This window comes from Bubalus kerabau, chromosome 5, assembly GCF_029407905.1.
Source record: "Bubalus kerabau isolate K-KA32 ecotype Philippines breed swamp buffalo chromosome 5, PCC_UOA_SB_1v2, whole genome shotgun sequence".
Taxonomy (NCBI): domain Eukaryota; kingdom Metazoa; phylum Chordata; class Mammalia; order Artiodactyla; family Bovidae; genus Bubalus; species Bubalus kerabau.
This window is the reverse complement of record NC_073628.1, coordinates 93,325,336-93,352,083: the sequence shown is the minus strand read 5'-3', so window position 1 is coordinate 93,352,083 and position 26,748 is coordinate 93,325,336. Positions and strand designations below refer to the sequence as shown.

Genomic DNA, 26,748 nt, shown 5'->3' with positions numbered 1-26,748 from the left:
GGCTTTTTTAGCATCTGGAGGCCACCTGTATTCCTTGACTAATGTCTCCTTTCTCCACCTTTACGGTCATAGCGTAGCATCTTCATATCTCTCTGATAGTCATATTCCCTTTTTTCTTTTGTTTCTGTGTGTCAAATCTCCCTTTGCCTTTCTCTCTCTCTCTTTTGAAGTTTACTTTATTTTCTGGCCGTGTCAGGTCTTAGTTGTGGTATGTGGGATCTTTCACTGAGGTGTGTGGGCTTAGTTGCCCCAGGGTCGGCAAGTAGGATATTCGTTTCCTGACCAGGGATTGAACTCATGAAATGTGGATTCTTAACCACTGGACCACCAGGGAAGTCCCATGCCTTTCTCTTTCAGGGATAGATGTTATGGCATTTTTGCCCCACACAGATAGTCCAAGATAAGCTCATCATCTCAGAATTATTAATTTAATCATACCTGTAAATATCTTCTTTTCCCCTCATTAGGAATATTTACAGGTTCTAGGATCAGGACCTGATATCATCTTTGAGGGGTCCATTGTTTGAATAGCCTATTACAATCCACTGTCAGGCCCCTAAGGATTCACATTTATCCCACATGTCAACTACATTCATTTCATCTCAACATCTCCAAAGTCTCAATCCACTGCAGCATCAAACCAGGTTCAAAATCTCACATATATCATCAACTCAATAATTCTAAATCTCATTGTCTAAACTGTCTGAATCAGGTGTGAAAGCAACTCTGAGTGTAATTCACCCTGGGACAGAATTCTCTATTTCTGGACCTGTCAAGCTAGAAAATAAGTTATCTTATTTCAAAATACAACGATGGGACAGTCATAGGGTATCAGTTAAAAACATTCTCATTTCAAAAGGGAGAAAATGGAAGGAAAAAAAGGAGTCATCAGTCCCAAGCAATTTTGGAATCCAGAAGGGTAAGTTTCATCAGGTTTCAAGTTCTGGGAAATAAGCATTTGTGTCTCAAGGCTCCAGCTTCTGGGTTTGAGGTTCCACCCTCTGGGGTAATTTTTCTTTTTCTTTAAGAGTACCACATGCTTGCAGGTGAGTAGTTTATCCCTCCATGATGCTAAGTTCAAATTTTAAAGCCTTCCTTGAGCAACAGGAGAGGCAGCTACTCTCAAAAGCTTTATCAGCATTGTCTTTCTTCAACAATGCTTTGCAAAGTAAGCGTGAATTTGAGGATCTGGTTAAGATCACGGGATAGACGACCTGCCAGGTCAACAGGCCACTTGTTGAAATGGCACCCAGCAATTTATTAAGGGATTAGGAATTCAAACTGGAAATACAAGTCAGACTGAATTGGAGTCTTGTGTTTGCCATTCACAAGCTATTTACCATTTTTTTTTCCTTTTCTTTTAAGCTTCAGATTCATTTGTAAAAGGGAAAAATTCAGAGCTAGCTTATAGGATTATTATAAAGATTGAATGAAATGAGAAAGGTGTTTGGTATATAGAAAGTACTTAATAAAACAGCCTTATCAGCCTTCACTGTGCTAATCTGAAATTCTGTCAGCACATTCCAGTGACAAACACTGAGCTCCGCAATACTGGGAAGCTGCTGTATAGCACAGGGAGCTCAGCTCAGTGCTCTGCGATGACCTAGAGGGTGGGATGGGGGTGGGTGGGAGGTTCAAGAGGGAGGGGATATACGTATACATATACATGTTGTTGTACAGCAGAAACTAACACAACATTGTAAAGCAATTATACTCCAGTTTTAAAATACTCAATGCTGAGTGGTTCAAAGAGTTCTTTGAAATCTAGAAAATATCTACATCAATAAGAACAATTCTCATATATTGATAATATTTAAAGAGCCGTCATAGACACTTTCTTCTTAAACATAACGTTTCTATTAAGGTATAAAGTTTAACACTAATTTTGCACTTGTGGAGGGAATAGTGGTTTAAAAGGGGTTACTGGGGACTTCCCTGGTGGTCCAGTGGTTAAAACTTCATGCTTCCAAGGCAGAGGGTACAGGTTTGATCCTTGAAATTGAAATCCCACATATTGTGTGGCATGGTAAAAACAAGAAAATGGGGTTATTGATCTTCCTATGTTCTTATGTATTTATGGTTTATCAGAAGAAGAAGAAAACAGGAGTAGGCTTAACCAGACAGTATTCCTAAGGTTGTAGACACGGAGAGAGTTGGGGCACAGGAAAGCCTCCATACCTGATGATATACTTGTTAGACAACACAGGAAGTGATCTAACAGCAGCTTACAAGCATACCTGCTGATAGAGTCCTTAATATAAATGCATAGAAGTAAGCCTGGCAAGCTACAGTCCATGAGGTCGCAAAGAGCTGGACACGACTTAGTGTCTGAACAACAACAAAAGTCATTGAAGAACTTCAAATCAGTGTGTCCTCTTCTTGGTTCCTCTTGCAGCAATCTCAAGAAATATGTATTTTTGGCAAGACCAAAAGTCAGCACCTGAAATCTTAAAATCTGTGGTCTGAATCTCTAAGAGGTTGTTCCAGAAACGCAACAAAGAATGGAAAGAACCATCACTTTTTAAATGATTAGCTCATGCAATTCTGTTACATAAACTTAACCAATATTTGACCATGGATTTTATCCCCAAGTGGCTCACTTATTAATGATTTATTGGAGTTGAGTTCTGTACACAGAGACTGACCAGCTCACTATCCCATTTACTTCTGAAGTAAGCAAGGGATTTACTTTCCAACCTGCTACTGATGTTAAGCTTTGTAGAGCAAGTGTAACTGCCATGACAGCCTGTGCTCAAGCAACGTGTTCTCGCACACTTCCCCCCTCACTCCCCAGTCTGCTGCAGTGATGTCACACTCACTGAGAATTTCCACAGGCCCCCAACGTCTTCGCCCTTCTCAAAGCAGGTGGGTTCCAGTCCCTCTTCTAGGCAGTTCCTGATGGAGGCCAGGCCACTGATGCCTGCTCCAATGATGGCCACTTTCTTCACCATGGTTACCTGTGCAAAGGCCCAGAGATTCACAACTAAAACCCATATGCACACACTTATACCCACAAACTGTTATGCATATATGGAAGAAGAAACAAATATATGTGCATAAGTATATATGTATATATGCACACATACATATATATATACACGTACATATACTCACACCCACTCCCATAAATATATATGAAGAGACATATGTATGTGTATGTATATACATACACACACATATTCATTTCTTCTTTCTACTTTACATAAGACTTGATGAAGAATAAGGTGTGGTTCCATCTGTATTTCAGTATGCCAGGTAGTCACCTGTTTCTTCCTCTAATAATGTTCTTAACCTTCTCAATTAAAAATAAAAATCATCTCTTTATCTAAAAATAACTTCTCACTAGCTACTACCCTTAACCTCTGTTCTAAAAATTTGTTTCCTAATCTTTTCCTATTCCTGACAATATTTTTAGACCCTACTGTTATTCCTTTTTTTTTTTAAAGGCAAAATCACATAGCTACACAGAAAAGTAGATTTGGATAACAAAAATTAGAATCCTTACTGCTCAGAAAAGAAAGATCTCTATTGAACTATATGTCATTCTCATTTTGGCCATATTTGGTATAAATGTAGCATACTCCTTCTACATTTACCAGTCCCACTCTCCTCCCTCTCAAATCATTGCAGTGTCATTCTTTTTCTACCTTTTTGTGATCTTCCTCTTTTCTGTAGATTTAAGTCTTGTCCAAAACGTCTGAGCAGTTTGAAAGAAAAAATACTTCCCTGAATCAACGCTCTAGTAGGGTGGTATTGGAAAATGGGAGGAGCTACTCTTAAAGAGGAACTTGCTTCTGGGTTGGTCCTCCAGCATGTGGGGCAACATGCATGCCCCCAGAGGGTTGGTTTCTGCTCCAATCTATTGGCCACCCAGTGCCTGCTTTCCATTAGCAAACCCAATCTAATGCTTACAATCCTGCACTTTTGGCCTGGGACTCAGGCACTTGTCCCATATAGATAACTCTGCAGTTTTCTGCCCCATTTTATGATGTGTTATTCAAAGTTTATTTTATTTTTCTCATTTCTAATTCTTCTGTAGGTATTTCATAGTAAACCCCACCCCTGCCCCCTCCAATACTCTTGAAAACTAGTTGCTTAACTGAGACTTTTTGGTCCTGCAGTGATGATGAGTTTTCTCTCTTTCTTCCTATCCTCTCTTTTGACCTTTGAGGTCAAAGGTTAGATTTCTCAAAAATGTCTCTTATTGATTCTGGCTAGTGTGTTGTCATGGAAAAGATCAAATTCCATACATTGATCCATTTGTACCAGGTAAAATTAGTTGGTCATAAGACTAAATAAACTATACCTAACTCCCAGTCATGAGGTATATTGAAGTTTGTAAAAATTGTTTTCCTACTAATCATGTTCCTTAAAATTATGATACCTCAATTATTTTAAAATTGATACCTCAATTATTCTCATTAATCAAACAATGTTTAAAATAAACTGACATATATTTAACCCTGGAGAAATTGCTCTTTATGTCTTTTGGAGGTGGTAATCCTCATCTCTTAAGTAAATATAGTAAAGTGGAGAGTCAGAAACACCTCAGATCTTAGTTCAGTCACTTTCAGCAGTGTGACATTGGGCAAGTCATTAAGCCTCTTCAATTCTTGTTTTATTCATTAATCAAATGAAGATCTACACTACTACTATTTCTTGCTCAATTGTCACAAACTTAGAGGATATAAATGTATTTGTATTTTTATTTATACATATTATATATATATAATATATATATATATATATATATATATATATATATATATATATATATATATGTCGGAGAAGGCAATGGCACCCCAGTCCAGTACTCTTGCCTGGAGAATCCCATGGATGGAGGAGCCTGGTGGGCTGCCGTCCATGGGGTCGCTGAGGGTCGGATATGACTGAGCGACTTCTTTCACTTTTCACTTTCATGCATTAGAGAAGGAAATGGCAACCCACTCCAGTGTTCTTGCCTGGAGAATCCCAGGGACGGGGGAGCCTGGTGGGCTGCCGTCTATGGGGTCGCACAGAGTCAGACACGACTGAAGCAACTTAGCAGCAGCATATATATATATATATATATATATATGTATGTATGTATAAATCTGGCATGTAGTTAGCAATATGGTAAATGTGCATTGCAAGTAAGAAGAAATCACTTTTTAATTTTATTTTTATTAAAAAAATTTTTTTTACTGCACTGCATGGCATGCAAGATCTTAATTCCCTGACCAGGGATCAAACCTGTGTCCCCTGCAGTGAAAGTGCAGAGTCTTAACCACTGGACCACCAGGGAAGTCCCCAGAACAACTTTTTAAAATCATAGGTTTTCCTAAATTTTCTAGGCTGCAATTCAGTTCACATGATTTTATCTCCTCTCATTTTATATAGAGCTCTTTTTAGTTTTTAATGCTACACAAACTATAGTGATCACAGATACCTTCCTGAGGAAGCAGTGCTGTCTGTATAACCTTATTTTGTCTAAGGGTGTGCACATCACACCTAGTTCTATCTTGGCCTCTGTTGCTATTGTCTCTCTCCACAAGGTAAAAAAGGCTACTCTTTCCCCTTTCTGCCCTTTATAGGAGTGTATTTCATCTGTGGTGTACCCATTACTAGCCCATCCTTTCTCCCTGGCACCTCAGCCTAGTTTTTGGTTGCTGCAGTTTTCCGCAAAGCCCTCTCATCTTCAGAATCCCAAATGCCCAGGCCCTGATTGGAGTGGCCACTCCCTGCATCATCACTCCTCTTTTCCACACTCTTTTATGTGGTTTCCTTCAGGATCTCTGGAGTGGGGCTGGGTGAGAGAGAACATTAGGAATAACAATTTAGCTTAGAAGATTGTGGCACCCCAAAGAGGAGTCCCTGGTGGATCATAAGATTACTGTTAATTCCTGGCCACACTGCCTACACACTCTATTTGACTACTCTTCTCCTGAATCCTGTAGTTTCAAGGTTCTAGGTGATAGTTTAAAAGTGAGTGCTTCCATGAAAGGAATGACAATGATTTCCTGAAGGAATGTTGGTGCTGAGCACCTAGACCCTACTAACTCTCCTTCTTTTCTCTGTTTTTGTTTTGTACAGTCCCCATAACTGCATGCTGCTGCTGCTAAGTCACTTCAGTTGTGTCCAACTCTGTGTGACCCCATAGACGGCAGCCCACCAGGCTCCACCGTCCCTGGGATTCTCCAGGCAAGAACACTGGAGTGGGTTGCCATTTCCTTCTCTAATGCAGGAAAGTGAAAAGTGAAAGGGAAGTCGCTCAGTCGTGTCCGACTCTTCACGACCCCGTGGACTGCAGCCCACCAGGCTCCTCTGTACATGGGATTTTCCAGGCAAGAGTGCTAGAGTGGGGTGCCATTGCCTTTTCTGCCATAACTGCATAGAAAGATGCATTTACAAGCTTGTAAAGAGGTGTTCATTTTGTAGTACCCGGGGAATTCAATGCCTCCTTTCCTCACATGAACTCTAGAGCCGAAGTTGAGAAACTTTTTTCTGCAAAAGGCCAGATATTAGATACTTTTCCTTTGTAGTCCATACAGTCTCTGTTGCAATGATTCCACTCTGTGCTGTCATGTAAAAACAGCCATAGAAAATTGATGGGCATGGGTGTGTTCTCAAAAAACTTACTTACAGACACTGATATGTGAAGTTCATATAATTTTTCTGTGTTATGAAACAGTATTTGATTTTCTTCCAACTATTTCAAAATGTAAAAGTGACTCTTGGCTTGCAAGTTGTACAAAACAAAAGGGACGAGACTTGGCCAGGTCTATCTCTGCATCACTGACTCAAAGGACAAGAGTTTGAGTGAACTCTGGGAGTTGGTGATGGACAAGGAGGCCTGGTGTGCTGCAGTTCATGGCGTCGCAAAGAGCTGGACACTGCTGAGTGACTGAACTGAACTGATCCCTGCTTTAGAGAAATAGCCCTATTCTAATGAACCGTTGCTCAGGGTATTATGGGTCTTCTGTGAAGTGAAGGTACTAAAATGCTTCAAAGTATGAGCATGTAGTTGCATTAGTAGACAGATTATTTACCATTGAGCCATCCAGGAATCCCTAAGAGTGATGGTGAGAGAAGTAGAGCTTACATTGTTTATAGGAGATGCTATATCAGGATCTCTAATTAGTAATGGTATATACTAATCAACTGCCAAAGCTCCTGATCATAATAGATATTACTATAAAAAGACTATTAGAATATGGCCAGTTGATAAATAGGGCAGATTTTTTTAGTTGTGTTTGGTTAAACCTTACTCAGTACTCTAACTGTAACTGATATTACAGCAATAATTGATATATCTAGATTTGTTGTTGTTGTTCAGTTGCTAAGTCATGTCTGACTCTTTGCAACCGCATGAACTGCAGCACACCTGGCTTCCCTGTCCTTCACTATCTCCCAGAGTTTGCTCAAACTCATATTCATTGAGTCGGTGATGCCATTCAACTATCTCATTGTCTGTCACCCCCTTCTCCTGCTTTCGATATTTCCCAAGATCAGAGTCTTTTCCAATGAATCATCTCTGAATTTGATATAAATTGATCTAAGTGTAAGTTTTTATCATGTTGATAAGATTAAGCCTGATATTAATGGGATGAATACCTTGTGTAACTTCTGGTACTCAAAAGTGGAATGGGGAATGTCAAAGTTTTATAATAAGAGCTACTATCATAATAAAAAATGTTGGATTAAAAGTTTTAGTAGTTGTTCATTGATGAGACTATATTGATTTAATACCAATAGCTGTTATGGGAACTATAGATGCAGTGGCTTGTGTTATGCAATATTTAGTGGACACTGATGGGTATCAAGATGGCAGAAGAGTAGGAAGTGGAAAAGTTCACCTTCTACAAATGGAATGATTCACACAGAACAGCTACTGAACACCAACAGAAGACCTTAGACTTCTGAAAAGACAAGAAAACCTCCATATAACCGAATAGGACAAAAGGGAAAAAAAAAAAAAAGAAGGAACTGGATGGGGCCTGCACCTCAGGGAGAGAGCTATGAAAGAGGAAATGTTTTTGCACCCAAGGAATTCTCTTCACCGGTGGGGAGATTAGACTGGACTGAGAGGGAGCTTTGGAGCCTTGGAGGAGAGCACAGCAGCCAGATCGTGGAAGGCAAATGAAGGGTAACCTACACAGAAGGTCAGCATTGCAGCCCTCTGCTCCCCAGCCAGAGATATTTACCTGTCAGCAGGGGTGGGCGCTGGGTGCTGAAGCTCAGGCTTCAGAGGTCAGACCCAGGGAGAGGATTAGGACTGACTGTGTGGAAACAGCCTGAAGAGGCTGGGCTGTGGCAACTGAGTGTGTACTCAGAAGAACCCCAGACTTGCCAAGGTGCAAGGCACCATTAATTGGGAGCACATGAGGAGAGGGGTGAACCACCGGAAGATCCTTTTTCCTTGTGAGTGCTCCTGGGCAACAAGATACCACCTACAGAAACTCTGGAGGCAGGCTTGAGTGACTGCTGCCATTGTGAGCTCCAGATGTAGGCACTGGCTGCCACTACAGATGGCCCTGCCCCTGCTGTCCTGGGAGGGCACAGAGAGCACCAGCGCTTAGGAAATCTGGGAGCAGACTCCAGGCCCTGCCCTCTTTGTTTGGGGGTGGGTGGGTGAAGATAACCCCTGTCCCTAGGAAATCCATGATCAGGTACCAGGCCCTGCCCCTACTCTTCCAGGAGGACATGGAGAGTGCCAGCCCTAGGGAAACTGTGAACAGGTGCTGGGCTATGCCCCTGCTATTGTAGAAGTGTGCAAAGGCCACTGTACCTACACATCTCATATCAAGGGGATCATGGCCAACACATGGAGGAAGGAGACAGCAAACATCCAAAGTAAAAGCAGCTCCTTGGTTTTGGAAAAGAGGGTGAAGTAGAAGGACTTGAGTTCACCTTCTCTTGAGAAAACACCAAAATCACAACTAACTGCTAAACAATCATCAATAAAAAAGACTGGAACCTACCGACCAAGATATTTTACATTCAAAGTCAAAGAAAAAGCCACAGTGAGATGGCAGGAGGGGGAACTTTCATGACATAAATCCTATATCGGACAGGTGGACAACACATAAACTGGAAAATAATTATATCACAGAAGTTCTCCCACAAGAATGATCCCTGAACCCCACACTAGGCTCTCCAGCCTGAGGGTCTGGCATTAGAAGTAGAAATACCCAAAACATTTGACTTGAAAGGCCAGTGCAGCTTGAATGCAGGAGCTCCATAGGTCTGGGGAAACAAAGATGCCATTCTTGGAGGGTGTACACAAGGTTTTACATACACTGGGACCCAGCACAAAGCAGAAAATCCATAGGAGCCAGGACTGGACTTCCCTATGAATCTTGGAGGATCTTCAGAGGGAGGAAGGTGTCAGCTGCTGCTCACTGAGGTGGCAAGAACACTGGTGGCAGAGGCCCTAGAGGATATTGATCAACATGAGGTCTTCCTGAGGTCAGCATTTTGTCATCAAGAGCTTGCTCTATCCAAGAGCATATAGGCTCCAGAGCTAGAATGCCTCAGGCCAAAAACCCAGCAGGATAGAAACACAGACCTACCCCTCAGCAGACAGGGTGCCTCAAACCAAACTAAGCTCACAGTCACCTATAAACACACCCCTGACATGGTCCTGCCCACCAGAGAGACAAGACCCAGTTAGTAGAAGGAAAGAAGTCATAAAGATCAGAGCAGAGATAAATGCAATAGAGACCAAGAAAATAATAGCAAAGATCAATGAAACTGAATACTGATTCTTTGAGAAGATAAACAAAATTGATAGACCTTTAGCCAGATGAGCCAAAAAAAGAGAGGACTCAAACCAAAAAAAGAGAGGACTCAAATAAAATTAGCAATGAAAAAGAAGTTACAACTGACACCACAGAAATAAAAAGGATCATAGAGACTGCTACAAGCAGCTGTATGCCAATAAAATGGACAACCCAAAAGTAATGGACAGATTCTTAGAAAGGTACAACCTTCCAAGACTGAACCAGGAAGAAATAGAAAATATGAACAAGCCAATCACAAGTACTGAAATTGAAAGTGTAATTTAAAAACTTCCAACAAACAAATGTCAAACCAGATATCAGAAGTCAAAACCAGATGGCTTCACAGATGAATTCTATCAAACATTTAGAGAAGAGTTAGCACTTATCCATCTGAAACTCTTCCAAAACATTGCAGAGAAAGGAACACTCCCAAGTTCATTCTGTGAGGCCACCATCACCTTGACAGGAAAACCTGATAAAGATATCATTAAAAAAGACAATTACAGGCCAATGTCACTGATGAACATAGACGCAAAATTCCTCAACTTAACACCAGCAAACCAAATCTGACGATAGTTTAAAAGGATCCTACACCATGATCAAATGGGATTTATCCTAGGGATGCAAGAGTTCTTCAATATATGCAAATCAATCAATGTGATACTCCATGTAAGCAAATTGAAGAATAAAAAACACCATGAACTGTGAAGTCAGTTGTGTCCGACTCTTCGAGACCCCATGGACTGTAGCCTGCCAGGCTCCTCTGTCCATGGAATTTTCCAGGCAATAGTACTGGAGTGGATTTCCATTTCCTTCTCCAAGGGATCTTCCCAACCCAGGGATCGAACCTGGGTCTCATGCAACGTAGACAGACGCTTTACCGTCTAAGCCACCAGGGAAGTATAAAAAAACACCATACACAAAAACAAATTTAAAATGGATTAAAGATCTAAATGTAAGACAGGACACTATAAAACTCATAGAGGAAAGCCTAGGAAAAACACTCTGACATAATTACAGCAAGATTTTATTTGACCAACTCCTATTGTAAATAGTGTTGCAATGAACACTGGGTACATAGACAGGACATGGAAGCAACCTAAATGTCCATCAACAGATGAACAGATAAAGAAGGTGTGGTACATATACAAAATGGAATAAAACTCAGCCATAAAAAGGAACAAAACTGGGTCATTTGTAGATATGCGGATGGATTTAGAGTCTGCTAATCACTGCAGATGCTGATTGCAGCCATGAAATGAAAAGATGCTTACTCCTTGGAAGGAGGGATAGACCAACCTAGATAGCATATTGAAAAGCAGAGACATTACTTTGCCAACAAAGGCCCGTCTAGTCAAGGCTATGATTTTTCCAGTAGTCATGTATGGATGTGAGAGTTGCACTGTGAAGAAAGCTGAACGCCGAAGAATTGATGCTTTTGAACTGTGGTGTTGGAGAAGACTCTTGAGAGTCCCTTGGACTGCAAGGAGATCCAACCAGTCCATTCTAAAGGAGATCAGTCCTGGGTGTTATTTGGAAGGACTGATGCTAAAGCTGAAACTCCAGTACTTTGGCCACCTCATGTGAAGAGCTGACTCATTGGAAAAGACCCTGATGCTGGGATTGGGGGCAGGAGGAGAAGTGGACGACAGAGGATGAGATGGTTGGATGGCATTACTGACTTGATGGATGTGAGTCTGAGTGAACTCCCGGAGTTGGTGATGGACAGGGAGGCCTGGCATGCTGTGATTCATGGGGTTGCAAGGAGTTGGACATGACTGAGCAACTAAACTGAACTGATACAGAGTGAAGTAAGTAAAAAAAAAAAAAATTGTATATTAGCACATATACAATGCAAAGAAATAGAGGAAAACAATAGGATGGGAAAGACTAGAGGCCTCTTCAAGAAAATTAGAGATACCAAGGGAACATTTCATGCAAAGATGGGCACAATAAAGGACAGAAATGGCAAGGACCTAACAGAAACAAAAGAGATTAATAAGAGGTGGCAAGAATACACAGAAGAATTGTACAAAGAAGGTATAAATGACCCAGATAACCATGATGGTATGATCACTTGCCTAGAGCCAGACATCCTGGAGTGTGAGATCAAGCAGGCCTTAGGGAACATCACTATGAACAAAAAAAACTACTGAAGGTGATGGAATTCCAACTGAGCTATTTCAAATCCTAAAAGGGGATGCTGTTAAAGTGCTGAACTCAATATTCCAGCAAATTTGGAAAACTCAGCAGTGGCTGCAGGACTGGAAAAGGTCAGTTTTCATTCCAACCCCACCGAAGGGCAATGTCAAAGAATGTTCAAGCTACTGCACAATTGCACTCGTTTCACATGCTCGTAAGGTAGTGCTCAAAATCCTCCAAGCTAGGCTTCAACAGTATGTGGATGAAGAACTTTCAGATGTAGGTTTAAATCTATTAAAGAATTAAAAAAATTTTAGTCCATGAAATTTAATTTTTTGAAACATTTTAGTGTTTTAAAATTTCATTTAATTGGGAGTTAGGTTAGAGCATGTTTGGTTGAGATTATATATAATTGGAGGATATATGCTATAAATTATGAGATAATTAAAATTATGAAGGCTTTGTATGAATTGTTATGAGGCTTCCTAGGTGGCTCCATGGTAAATAATCCACCTGCCAATGCAGGAGACACAGGAGATGTGGGTTGCAAGAATCTGACATGACTTAGCAACTAAACCACCACCACCACTTTCAAAAGCAGAACATTCTTATGAAAACTTTTGTAAGCCAGTGGTTTAAAAGGAAGAAGCAATTGATAGTGGATGCTCCAGATGTAATAAATAGAGATGAAGCACAAATGCTTATAGACACAGTTGAAAGGTGTGGTGGCTTAATGCTATGCTGAGTGTAGTATCCAGGGAAGGAGCTCGGTGGGGCCATTCTCCCTCTCAGGGCATATGCTTCCTCTATAAGGATTCCTGCAAAACAAACATTAAATGCAATTTTTACTTTTCACTTTTTTTCATAAAAGTGAAAATCTTCTTTGTATTTCTTTTGGATAGTGAAAACAGGTAATAATGTAGGTCTTCTGTAAAGGTAAAGTGGCATAAAACAAAATTTTAAAAGTGGGGTAGGGGCATACCTGTATAACATGTATAGGTAAAGGTCTATGAAGGGTTAAGAGGGTTTGTTAAAATAATTTTGTTTGATGATAATAAGTATACGAGTTCATAATTACATTTTTTATGTCCTACAAGTATTGGCTAATTAACCCCTTTTGGTTATGATGTTGGTTAGGGTTATAAGCCCAGTTACAATTTGTTTAACTGTGTTAAGGCCTTTGATGGCCACTACTAAGTCATAGTATCCCCCATAATTAAAAAGATACCAAATGTATGACAGCACAACTATGTGGGAACATGGGATGATTAGTCATTAGTCCCCCAAGATGTCTTATTTAAGGGACTAGATGGACAGTTTTAAGTGGAATGATCTTGAAGTAAGAACCAGATGTAAGCTATAGTTTCCTATTAGAACCATCACACGATATGGGCCTGGAGAGAGAAGAGGGGCATAACCCAAGTGACTTTTGTTTCCCAGAGCTTGGTAATTAAGGAAAGAGAATGACTATGAGAAACATGGTGATGAGAATTGATGTAATGTATAATAGCATTTATTTAGGAAGAAAACTGTGAGTGGATATATATCATATACTTTACCTTGGGGAGTAATTACACATGAATGGATGAAAGAGCTAAAACTAAATTTAGCTAAGACTAAATATATAAGCAAAATTTAACAAATAAAACAGTTAAAATTTTTTAATCAGAAAAATAATAAAACCAAAAAGTTCTAGAACTTAGCTAATTAAAGATTTCAGCTGGGAGCTAACAGATAGGTAAAATTGAAACAGGAGCCTGTGACAAAGTTTGGCTGTGACTTACGGAGTTTTTTGACCCTTGGAGGCACTGTTGAGAAACATAGATTTGGAAGTTGTATGTAACCATACCTGCTGAATGGTTCCTCCACCTAGTATTCTTTTACAAAAGGGCAAGGTTGCTATTGCACACACTGTTAATATTACCCCAGGAGCAGGAAAATCAAAGGGTTGTGATGAAAGAACTAAATAAAAAAGAGCATACCTTGCATCTGTGTTCCCATCAGTTGCACAAGTTACAAATAACCACAAGTCACCACAAGGTAAGCCACAGGAAATACCACTGGCCTTCCATCTAGAGCAGGAGGTCTGAGGAATAAGAAGTATCATTTTTATGACTCATTAGAAGGAGATTCATTGTCTTGGTGGCTTTGATAAATTTGAGGGGCAGCTGGGAGAATAAGAGAGCCTTTTGGCCCTATTCCATCTCCCAGATCCTCTCACGTGGAACCAGGTTGATGTACAAGAGCCAAAAGGATTTCCTAAGATGATTTTGGATCTGTGAGGAATAAGGACATGAGTTTGATGTTCACACCAGAAAAGTTTAGACATTTCACTCATAGAGTTCACATACTGTACTTGAGAGAAATACGCCACCTGGGAACAAACCTAAAAGGCAATAGGAAACAAAACAGTAAGCTTCTTAGCTGATGTTAACTTGATACTCATGTCTGCATTTTAAAGCAATAATTTTCAAAATTTAGTTTCCACTTAGAATTTTAAAACTTGAAAGGACATTAAGGATTAAAATTCTGAGTGGCCTCACTATGACATTTTGGGCAGGATGATGCTTCAATGTGAGGGATTATCTTAGTGACTGCAGTATATTTAGCTTGCCTGGTACCCAGTTGATAATGCCAGTAATACATCTCTGGCATTAGGATAACAAAAAACCCTGTCCCCACACATTCCCAGATGTTTCTATGTGGAAGTACTGATGGCACTGAGAACCATTATTTTATTTTTAGGCAAAAAATGATTAAAGATGTTAATTGTCTTATTCAAACCATAGCTGGCTAGTTCAACAAATATTTCATAGGTCTTACCAAGTGTCAGTCACTGAGCTAGATGCTGATGATACAAAGATTTGTAAGACATAGACTGCAGAGTCTAGCACAGGAGGCAGACATATAAATAGTTGATTTCACTATTATACATATGGGCTTCCCTGGTGGCTCAGATGGTAAAGAATTAGGAGACCTGGGTTTGATCCCTGGGTTAAGTAGATTCCCTGGAGAAGGGAATGGCTACCCACTTCAGTATTCTTGCCTGGAAAATTCCACGGACAGAGGAGCCAGGCGTGCTATGGTCCATGGGATCACAAAGAGTTGGACATGACTGAACAACTTTCATTACACACACACACACACACACACACACACTCACACACATATATTGCCAGTATGCTGAGACAGATGACATACTAAATTGGCAAAATTTGGCAAAACAACAAATAGATAAAGTTTGTGAAGCTAGTTGGATTTTATAACCATGGAGAATGCACACAGTACCTTTTATTTGTATCTTAAATTATATTCATATGCATTTTTCATACATTAATCTAGTAAGTGATTGCCTACTGTATGTGCAGTAATGTTCTAAGCATTAGGGATACATTCCCTCATGTAGCTTATATCTGAGTGATCTCTTCTGTTGTGACTATTTCAGTTCTACTCCTAAATGACTGACAAGAGTGGTATATTCCTAAAACTTAGGATCCTATCAGTTCAGTCGTGTCCGACTTTCTGCGACCCCATGAATTGCAGCATGCCAGGCCTCCCTGTCCATCACCAACTCCCTGAGTTCACCCAGACTCATGTCCATCGAGTCAGTGATGCCATCCACCCATATCATTCTCTGTCATCCCCTTCTCCTCCTGCCCCCAATCCCTCCCAGAATCAGAGTCTTTTCCAATGAGTCAACTCTTTGCATGAGGTGGCCAAAGTACTGGAGTTTCAGCTTCAACATCAGTCCTTCCAAAGAAATCCCAGGGCTGATCTCCTTCAGAATGGACTGGTTGGATCTCCTTGCAGTCCAAGGGACTCTCAAGAGTCTTCTCCAACACCACAGTTCAAAAGCATCAATTCTTCGGCACTCAGCCTTCTTCACAGTCCAACTCCCACATCCATACATGACCACTGGAAAAACCATAGCCTTGACTAGACGGACCTTTGTTGGCAAAGTAACGTCTCTGCATTTGAATATGCTATCTAGGTTGGACATAACTTTTCTTTCAAGGAGTAAGCCTCTTTTAATTTCATGGCTGCAGTCACCATCTGCAGTGATTTTGGAGCCCCCCAAAATAAAGTCTGACACTGTTTCCACTGTTTCTCCATCTATTTCCCATGAAGTGATGGGACCGGATGCCATGATCTTCGTTTTCTGAATGTTGAGCTTTAAACCAACTTTTCCACTCTCCACTTTCACTTTCATCAAGAGGCTTTTTAGTTCCTCTTCACTTTCTGCCATAAGGGTGGTGTCATCTGCATATCTGAGGTTATTGATATTTCTCCTGGCAATCTTGATTCCAGCTTGTGCTTCTTCCAGCCCAGCGTTTCTCATGATGTACTCTGCATATAGGTTAAATAAGCAAGGTGACAATATACAGCCTCAACATACTCCTTTTCCTATTTGGAACCAGTCTGTTGTTCCATGTCCAGTTCTAACTGTTGCTTCCTGACCCGCATACAGGTTTCTCAAGAGGCAGGTCAGGTGGTCTGGTATTCCCATCTCTTTCAGAATTTCCCCCAGTTTATTGTGATCCACACAGTCAAAGGCTTTGGCATAGTCAATAAAGCAGAAATAGATGTTTTTCTGGAACTCTCTTGCTTTTTCCATGATCCAGCAGATGTTGGCAATTTGATTTCTGGTTCCTTTGCCTTTTCTAAAACCAGTTTGGATAGATAAACTAGTTTGTTTATTTTTGCTTTATTTCCATTACTCCGGGAAGTAGGCCATAGAGGATCCTGCTATGATTTACGTCAGAGAGTGTTTTGCCTATGTTTTCCTCTAGGAGTTTTATAGTTTCTGGTCTTACATTTAATCTTTGATCCATTTTGAGTTTATTTTTGTGTATGGTGTTAGAAAGTGTTCTAGTTTCATTCTTTTACAAGTGGTTGACTAGTTTTCCCAGAACCACTTGTTAAAGAGATTGTGTTTTCTCCATTGTATATTCTTTCCTCCTTTGTCAAAGATAAGGTGTCCATAGGTACATGGATTTATCACTGGGCTTTCTACTTTGTTCCATTGATCTATGTTTCTGTCTTTGTGCCAGTACCATACTGTCTTGATGACTGTTGCTTTGTAGTAGAGCTTGAAGTCAGGCAGGTTGATTCCTCCAGTTCCATTCCTCTTTCTCAAGATTGCTTTGGCTGTTCTAGTTTTTTTGTATTTCCATACAAATTGTGAAATTTTTGTTCTAGTTCTCTGAAAAATACCATTGGTAGCTTGATAGGTGTTGCATTGAATCTATAGATTGCTTTGGGTAGTATACTCATTTTCACTATATTGATTATTCCGATTCATGAACATGGAATATTTCTCCATCTATTTGTGTCCTCTTTGATTTCTTTTATCAGTGTTTTATAGTTTTCTATATATAGGTCTTTTGTTTCTTTAGGTAGATTTATACCTAAGTATTTTATTCTTTTTGTTGCAATGGTGAATGGAATTGTTTCCTTAATTTCTCTTTCTGTTTTCTCATTATTAGTGTATAGGAATACAAGGGATTTCTGTGTGTTGATCTTATATCCTGCAACTTTACTATATTCATTGATTGGCTCTAGTAATTTTCTGGTAGAGTCTTTAGGGTTTTCTATGTAGAGGATCATGTCATCTGCAAACAGCAAGAGTTTTACTTCTTCTTTTCCAATCTGGATTCCTTTTATTTCTTTTTCTACTCTGATTGCTGAGACTAAAACTTCCAAAACTATGTTGAATAGTAGTGGTGAGAGTGGGCATCCTTATCTTGTTCCTGACTTTAGGGGAAATGCTTTCAATTTTTCACCATTGAGGATAATGTTTGCTGTGGTTTATCATATATGGCTTTTATTATGTTGAGGTATGTTCCTACTCTGCCTACTTTCTGGAGGGTTTTTATCATAAATGGATGTTGAATTTTGTCAAAGGCTTTCTCTGCATCTATTGAGATAATCATATGGTTTTTTTCTTTCAATTTGTTAATACGGTGTATCACATTATATGATTTGCAAATATTGAAGAATCCTGCATCCCTAGGATAAAGTCATTTGGTCATAATGTATGATCTTTTTAATATGTTGTTGGATTCTGTTTGCTAGAATTTTGTTAAGGATTTTTGTATCTGTGTTCATCAGTGATATTGGCCTGCAGTTTCCTTTTTTTGCGGCATCTTTGTCTGATTTTGGTATTAGGGTGATGGTGGCCTCATAGAATGAGTTTGGAAGTTTACCTTCCTCTGCAATTTTCTGGAAGAGTTCGAGTAGGATAGGTGTTAGCTCTTCTCTACATTTTTGGTAGACTTCAGCTGTGAAGCCATCTGGTCCTGGGCTTTTGTTTTTTAGAAGATTTCAGATTACAGTTTTGATGTCTGTGTTTGTGATGGGTCTGTTAAGATTTTCTATTTCTTCCTGGTTCAGTTTTGGAAAGTTATACTTTTCTAAGAATTTGTCCATTTCTTCCAAGTTGTCCATTTTATTGGCATACAGTTGCTGATAGTAGTCTCTTACGATCCTTTGTATTTTTGTATTGTCTGTTGTGATTTCTCCATTTTCATTTCTAACTTTTTGATTTGATTCTCACCCCCCCCACCCGCCTTTTTTTTTTTTTTTTTTTGATGAGTCTGGCAAATGGTTTGTCTATTTTATTTTATTTATCTTCTCAAAGAACCAGCTTTTAGCTTTGTTGATTTTGGCTATGGTCTCCTTTGTTTCTTTTGCATTTATTTCTGCTCTAATTCTTATGATTCCTTTCCTTCTACTAACTCTGGGGTGCTTCATTACTTCTTTTTCTAGTGCTTTAGGTGTAGAGTTAGGTTATTTATTTGATTTCTCTCCTGTTTCTTGAGGTAGGCTTGTATTGCTAGAACCTTCCCCTTAGCACTGCTTTTATTGAATCCCATAGGTTTGGGGTTGTTGTGTTTTCATTTTCATTCATTTCTATGCATATTTTGATTTCTTTTTTGATTTCTTCTGTGATCTGTTGGTTATTCAGAAGTGTGCTGTTTAGCCTCCATATGTTTGTATTTTTAATAGTTTTTTTTTTCCTGTAGATGATATCTAATCTTACTGCATTGTGATCAGAAAAGATGCTTGAGATGATTTGAATTTTTTTGAATTTGAAATCTACCAAGGCTAGATTTATGGCCCAGGATGTGATCTATCCTGGAGAAGGTTCCGTGGGCACTTGAGAAAAAGGTGGAATTCATTGTTTTAGGGTGAAATGTCCTATAGATACCAATTAGGTCTAACTGGTTCATTGTATCATTTAAAGTTTGTGTTTCCTTGCTAATTTTCTGTTTAATTGATCTATCCATAGGTGTGAGTGGGGCATTAAAGTCTCCCACTATTATTGTGTTACTGTTAATTTCCTCTTTCATGCTTGTTAGCATTTGCCTTACATATTGCAGTGCTCCTATGTTGGGTGCATATATATTTATAATTGTTATATCTTATTCTTGGATTGATCCTTTGATCATTATGTAGTGTCCTTCTTTGTCTCTTTTCACAGCCTTTATTTTGAAGTCTATTTTATCTGATATGAGTATTGCTACTCCTGCTTTCTTTTGGTCTCCATTTGTGTGAAATATCTTTTCCCAGCCCTTCACTTTCAGTCTGTATGTGTCCCTAGGTTTGAGGTGGGTCTCTTGTAGACTGCATATATAGGGGTCTTGTTTTTGTATCCATTCAGCCAGTCTTTGTCTTTTGATTGGCATTCAACCCATTTACATTTAAGGTAATTATTGATAAGTATGATCCCATTGCCATTTACCTTGTTGTTTTGGGTTCGAGTTTATAAACCTTTCTGTGTTTCCTGTCTAGAGGAGATTCTTTAGCATTGTTGAAGAGATGGTTTGGAAGTGCTGAATTCTCTGAACTTTTGCTTTTCTTTAAAGCTTTTTGATTTCTCCTTCATATTTGAATGAGATCCTTTCTGGGTACAGTAATCTGGGTTGTACATTTTCTCTTTCATCACTTTAAGTATGTCCTGCCATTCCCTTCTGGCTTGAAGAGTTTCTATCGAAAGATCAGCTGTTATCCTTATGGGGATCCCCTTGTGAGTTTGTTGTTTTTCTCTTGCTGCACTTAATATTTGTTCTTTGTGTTTGATCTTTGTTAATTTGATTAATATGTGTCTTGCCTTGGGTTTTTTCCTGTTTGGGACTCTCTGGGTTCCTTGGACTTGGGTGGCTATTTCCTTCCCCTTTAGGGAAGTTTTCACCTATTATCTCCTCAAGTATTTTCTCATGGCCTTTCTTTTTGCCTTCTTCTTCTGGGACTCCTATGATTCAAATGTTGGGGCATTTAACATTGTCCCAGAGGTCTCTGAGGTTGTCCTCATTTCTTTTAATTTTTTTTTTCTTTTTTCCTCTCTGCTTCATTTATTTCTACCATTCTATCTTCCACCTCACTTATCCTATGTTCTGCCTCAGTTATTCTACTGTTGGTCCCTCCAGAGTGCTTTTGATCTCAGTTATTGCATTATTCATTATTGATTGACTCTTTTTTATTTCTTCTAGGTCCTTGTTAAACTTTTCTTGCATCTTTTCAATCCTTGTCTCCAGACTATTTATCTGTAAATCCATTTTGTTTTCAAGATTTTGGATCATTTTTACTATCATTATTCTGAATTCTTTTTCAGGTAGACTCCTTGTCTCCTCCTCTTTTATTTGGTTTGGTGGGCATTTATCATGTTCCTTTACCTGCTGAATATTTCTCTGCCTTTTGATCTTGTTTAGGTTGCTGTGTTTGGGGCAGCCTTTCTGTTTGCTGGAAGTTTATGGTTCCTCTTTATTGTGGAGGTTCCTCCCTGTGGGTGTGGTTGGATGAGTAGGCTGTCAAGGTTTCCAGAAGGTTAGGGAAGCTTGTGTTGGTGTTCTGGTGGGTGGAGCTGTATCTTTTCTCTCTGGAGTGCAATGAAGTGTCCAGTAGTGAGTTTTGAGGTGTCTGTGGGTTTGGTGTGACTTTTGGCCGCCTGTATTTTTGTGCTTAGGGTTATGTTCCTGTGTTGTTGGAGAATTAGCTTGGTATGTCTTGCTCTGCAAATTGTGGCTCTTGGGTGGAGCTTGATTTCAGTGTAGGTATGGAGGCTTTTGGATGAGCTCTTGTCGATTAATGTTCTCTGAAGTCAGGAGTTTTCCAGTGTTCTCAAGTTTTGGATTTAAGCCTCCTGCCTCTGGCTTTCAGTCTTATTCTTATAGTAGCCTCAAGACTTCTCCATCCATACAGCACCGCTGATAAGATATCTAGGTTAATGGTGAAAAAATTCTCCACAGTGGGGGACACTCAGAGAGGTTCACAGAGTTACATGGAGAAGAGAAGAGGGAGGAGGGAGATAGAGGTGACCAGGAGGAGAAGAGGGGGAATCAAAAGGGGCGAGAGCAATCTAGCCAGTAATCAATTCCCTATTTGGTCTCCATAGTCTGGAACACTCAGAGAGGTTCACGGAGTTCCATAGAGATGAGAAGAGGGAGGAAGGTGATAGAGGTGACCAGGAGGAGAGGAGGGGGAGTCAAAAGGAGAGAGACCAATCTAGCCTGTGATCAGTTCCCTACGTGTTCTCCACAGCCCAGAACACCCAAAGAAATTCACAGAGTTAAGTAGAGAAGAGAATGGGGAGGGAGGAGATAGAGGTGACCTGGGCTAGAAAAAGGAGGGTCAAAAGAGGAACGAGCAATCAAGCCAGTAATCACACTCCTAAGTAAAAATGGGTACTGAAAATTGGATTCTTAAAGGTACAGAATTGATAACAAATACCAAAAAGCAAAGATTAAAAATCTAGAGTAGAGGTTAGACTGTCAGAAATACAATATTAAAAAAAACAAAACAAAATAGCTAAAGTTATTAAAATATATATATATGAAATTAGCTTTAAAAATAGGTTTTTTTTTTTTTTTTTTTGCAAGGTAATAGTAGGTTTTACAGAGAAGGCAATGGCACCCCACTCCAGTATTCTTGCCTGGAAAATCCCATGGGTGGAGGAGCCTGGTAGGCTGCAGTCTATGGGGTCGTGAAGAGTCGGGCATGACTGAGTGACTTCACTTTCACTTTTCACTTTCATGCATTGGAGAAGGAAATGGCAACCCACTCCAGTATTCTTGCCTGGAGAATCTCAGGGACGGGAGAGCCTGGTGGGCTGCCATCTATGGGGTTGCACAGAGTCGGACACGACTGAAGTGACTTAGCAGCAGCAGCAGAAGCAGTAGGTTTTAAAAATGAAAATTAAAGGAGTAATAAAGAACTTAAAAAATTAAAAAAAAAATTAAAACATGATAATAGTAAAATATATCTAGGAATTTCTCTGGAGATGTACAGGACAGTGTGGGGTCTATTCAGTTTCAGATAATTCCTTGTTCCAGCTTATATTTCTTCTCAAGGTCTATAGGTCCCTTCCAATGTAGCCAATGCTAACGACAGGGTTTTTATCTGTTGCACCTGTCCCTTCCTTAGTGGTTCCCTCTTCTTTGTTTCTTTTGGTTTCCTCTGTTTGCAAGTCTCTTCAGTATCTAACTTCCACCCTGACACAACGGGGTGAAAGTGGTAATTTATTTAGGCTCACTTGTTCAGTTGTGCTGCAGGGAGGGAGAAAAACTGCAAACAAATATCACTGGCAAGTGTGGGGAGTGCTCGCAGTGTTTGGGCCACACTGGGTTTGCCCCTGCTCATGGGGTTTGTGCTTTTCCGGTCTACACTGCTCAGGCTCCAGGTTGCTCTGCAGGGGAACTGTCTAAGGCCGGCCCTGGGTTGCATGCACTTTCCAGATCTAAGCCACTCAGGTTCAGTTTCTCGGGTACTCCACAAAGGCACAGACTCAGTTGGGCCTGCGTTATGTGCCCTTCCCAGGTCCGAGCAACTCAGGAGACCAGGTACTTGGCGAGCACACACTCCCCAGGTGGGACGGTGTGTCTTATCACCTCCCTGGTCCCAGCCGCTCCGTTTCCTGGGTGCGCAGCAGGAGTGCCATCTCAGGTGTGCCCTGTATCTCCTTTGGGGAGCTGATCTCTGACTGCGAACCTCATGGCGAATGTCAACCATCCAGGATCCCAGGAAGACTTGGTTAGCAACTGGGAGCCTGCTCACCCCTTGCCTTCTGGTTCTGGCTGTCGCCGGCCTGCCTCTTTGCCTCTGGCGGGGAATGGGCCAGTCCACAGCTGGCTAGCTCTCCTCTGGTATTTGCTCAGTCCTTAGTTCTGTGAGTGGGCCCAGCAGTGCCTTAGGTTAGAGCTTTTCATGGGAAAGTTCTCTCTCTCTCTGGCTATCCCACAATTTGGGTTGCTATCTCACGTTAGCTCCCTCAGATTGTCATCAGGACATTCAGGCCCAGTTCTTACCCTAAGGAATAAAGCTCGCGCCTCCCTGTTCAGCCCCCTCTTGCTGATGGCAGATGTGGGCGTCTGGGCTACTTCTCCGCTGGGAGTTGCTGTTAGGCCTGTAATCTGTGGGTTTTATTTATTTATTCTTTCCTCCTGGTTATGTTGCCCTCTGAGATTCCAAAACTCCCTACAGACCTGCCGGTGAGATGGTTTCCTGGTGTTTGGAAACTTCTCCTCTTTTACAACTCCCTCCCCAGGATGAGTCTCCACCTGTAACTCTTTTGTATCTCTTTTTATCTTTTATATTTTGTCCTACCTCCTTTCAAAGACAATGGGCTGCCTTCCTGGGTGCCTGGTGTCCTCCGCCAGCGTTCAGAAGTTGTTTTGTGGTATTTGCTCAGAATTCAAATGATCTGCCAATGAATTTTGGGGGGAGAAAGTGGTCTTCCTGTCCTATTCCTCCATCATCTTCTGGGTAAAGATTCTAATGAAAAACCTGATGATTTCACAAGGGTTACCAAAAAGACTGAATGAACTGGTGAATATGCTTATAACTTTTATGGTTTCTATCTGAAAAATCACTGATTTGAATCTGTGTTTTCCAGATGTAAGAAAAACAAACAAACAAACAAACAAACAAAAAACACCTTCCCCTCAAACTAATTATGACAGTAAATTGGTAAAATTATATTTTATAAACAAATTGAAATATTTATCTTTTCTCTCTATCTGAACCCTTCAGAGATGGAAAGCTCTTAGTTTCCAGTAACTTTATCAGATAAGGTAGGAAGGATATCTCAATAACAGGTACAGAAATATCAAGGAGTTTTGGAGACACTGAAAAGGCATGAATTTTCTTAGATCTTTTAGGCAAAACCTGTGATAAGTCTTTGGGATGACTTTCCTAGCCCTGAAAGGTTTTATTTTAAAAGTTCAGTCTGAGACTCTATCAAAGTCTCAGCAAAGCAAAAAAGTCTATGATCAATTATGGTTCTATAAGTCATCAGGCCAAGTTTATTGAGACCAGACCTATATTACAAATAGGTCTTAATTTCGTTATATTAAGTAAAAATGATGGTGATTTTAGGAAGAAAGAGATGTTTCAATGAATGTTAAATCCCAGTTTGTTAAGGGAGGTCTGTATCTACTAAGACTCATTTCCTGGATAGTTCTTTGCTGTTGGTGTATATTAATGTAAATTTTTATTGAATTATTAAAGGACACTCTAGGGTAGTTTCTGAAGCTTATCTCAGTAATCTTTCTTTGGATGAAGATCAAATGCCTCACACATGACCTTCAATCAAGATTGGAAGAACACAAAATTTAAGGAACTGTCTCCAACCTGGATGGAAGGACCTTTCTATCAGGCACTCTTAACTAGCTCATGCCCAGTGAAATTGAAGGAAAATTGACTCAGGTTAATTCCCACTTCCAAAGGCCCCTAAGCTGGACTGGTCCATAGAAAGGCCTGCTGACCTCAAACTCACCTTAAAACAATGTTCAAACAGAGGAAACTACTCTACGCTAGGATGAGAAGAAGATAACATCAGAAGTAGATGGCTTGCCCAAGATGCTGATCTGACTTTTATGATCATTTATGATGTTTTCTTAATTCCTTGGACCTATGCCTATTAGTCACATGTTTTCTATCATGGACATGGTTCTATGCTAGTTTAAAACTCAATCCAATTGTTGGGTTGTGGCCAATTACCTGTGCCTAGTATTTCTGGGTTACCTGTTCTCTGGGTGGATTTCTGTTCTCTAGGGCTCTGATTGGATTCCTCCTAGGAAATTTATTTTAGATGAGTGTTGAGTCCTGTTCTATCTATTCATTATATTACTAGATGGGATCCTCTCACCTGGCCAATTTATAATACCTGCTCTGATGCTAGTCGTAGATTTAAGTTTTCTCTTCAGTCAGTTCAGTTCAGTTCAGCCACTCAGTCATGTCCAACTCTTTGTGACCCCATGAATCGCAGCACGCCAGGCCTCCCTGCCCATCACCAACTCCCAGAGTTGACTCAAACTCACATCCTTCGAGTCGGTGATGCCATCCAGCCGTCTCATCCTCTGTCGTCCCCTTCTCCTCTTGCCCCCAATCCCTCCCAGCATCAGAGTCTTTTCCAACGAGTCAACTCTTCACATAAGGTGGCCAAAGTACTGGAGTTTTAGCTTTAGCATCATTCCTTCCAAGGAACACCCAGGACTAATCTCCTTTAGAATGGACTGGTTGGATCTCCTTGCAGTCCAAGGGACTCTCAAGAGTCTTTTCCAACACTACAGTTCAAAAGCATCAATTCTTCGGTGCTCAGCTTTCTTCACAGTCCAACTGAGAGAGTCAGTTCCTAGGCAAGTTGATAGGGAGTCTAGGGGTCCCCAAGGAGAGAGGGGTCTGGAATTCTCAAGGAGGAAGAAAGGACAAACTTTTTTTTGTCTTTCTCTACATTCCTTAGGATTATATAACAATAATGTATCCTGCCTAAGGACAGTCTTTGGATTCAACCTTTTATCTTAAAATGTTAATTATGGGAGTAGACCTGGTCTTTACAAGGATGTATCTTGCCTGAGGACAGTGTTACCTTAAGATGTAAATTATGGGAGTGGGTTTGATGAGGTCTTTGCAACCTCCAGACATTCTTTGGCTTATATAACTTCATTGTTAAGACTAGCAAGGGGGTGCTCTTTCTGCCCCCTTCTGATGCCTATGTCAGAAGCTTTCTCTGTCTCCTTTATGCTTTAATAAAACTTTATTACACAAAAGCCCTGAGCAATCAAGCCTTGTCTCTGGCCCTGGATTGAATTCTTCTCCTCCGGGAGCCAAGAATCCTGGTGTATTCGCGTGATTCAACAACAACCTTTCACAACTCTCACATCCATACATGACCATTGGAAAAACCATAGCCTTGACTAGACAGACCTTTGTTGGCAAAGTAATGTCTCTGCCTTTGAATATGCTATCTAATTTGGTCATAACTTTTCTTCCAAGGAGTAAGCATCTTTTAATTTCATGGCTGCAGTCACCATCTGCAGTGATTTTGGAGCCCCCCAAAATAAATTCTGACACTGTTTCCCCATCTGTTTCCCATGAAGTGATGGGACCAGATACCATGATCTTAGTTTTCTGAATGTTGAGCTTTAAGCCAACCATTTCACTCTCCTCTTTCATTTTCATCAAGAGGCTTTTTAGTTCCTCTTCACTTTCTGCCATAAGGGTGGTGTCATCTGCATATCTGAGATTATTGATATTTCTCCCAGCAATCTTGATTCCAGCTGTGCTTCTTCCAGCCCAGCGTTTCTCATGATGTACATAGAGTCACTTAAATTCATTCGGAGTGATGAACTAAGTCTCAATAGAAATTTAACTTCTCATTTATTAAAAGGAAAACTCCCACAATTATGGGGAGGATCTACATGGTTAAGTCCAGGCTATGGTCATTTAGGTTTAAAGGCTGCTCTATGATCAAGCTGGTAATTGTGAGACAAGGCTGGGTGCTTTATTAACTATGCCTATCATTACCCTTAGAGAGAATAATTGGTATGGAACTCAGTGGATTTGTGGC

General features: G+C 40.3%; 1 protein-coding gene and 1 non-coding gene across 3 annotated transcripts in view; both read right to left on the bottom strand.

Annotated features, from left to right (window-relative positions):
* LOC129653007 (flavin-containing monooxygenase 3) overlaps positions 1-25,241 on the bottom strand; it is a 47,805-nt gene extending 22,564 nt beyond the window's left edge. The window contains exons 1-2 of one of the 2 annotated variants that reach the window (XM_055582215.1): positions 25,220-25,241; positions 2,820-2,957 (exon numbers count right to left, since the gene is read on the bottom strand). In XM_055582215.1, the coding sequence (XP_055438190.1) occupies positions 2,820-2,951 (132 nt within the window). In that variant the 5' untranslated portion in view covers positions 2,952-2,957; positions 25,220-25,241. Of the gene's footprint in view, positions 1-2,819; positions 2,958-3,647; positions 3,704-25,219 lie in introns of those variants that run through there. The other variant, XM_055582214.1, reaches the window with a different exon arrangement.
* On the bottom strand, positions 5,212-5,284 carry TRNAE-UUC (transfer RNA glutamic acid (anticodon UUC)). Its single transcript has one exon. It is a non-coding gene; the product is annotated as a tRNA-Glu (tRNA).
* Positions 25,242-26,748: the final 1,507 nt, after the last annotated feature.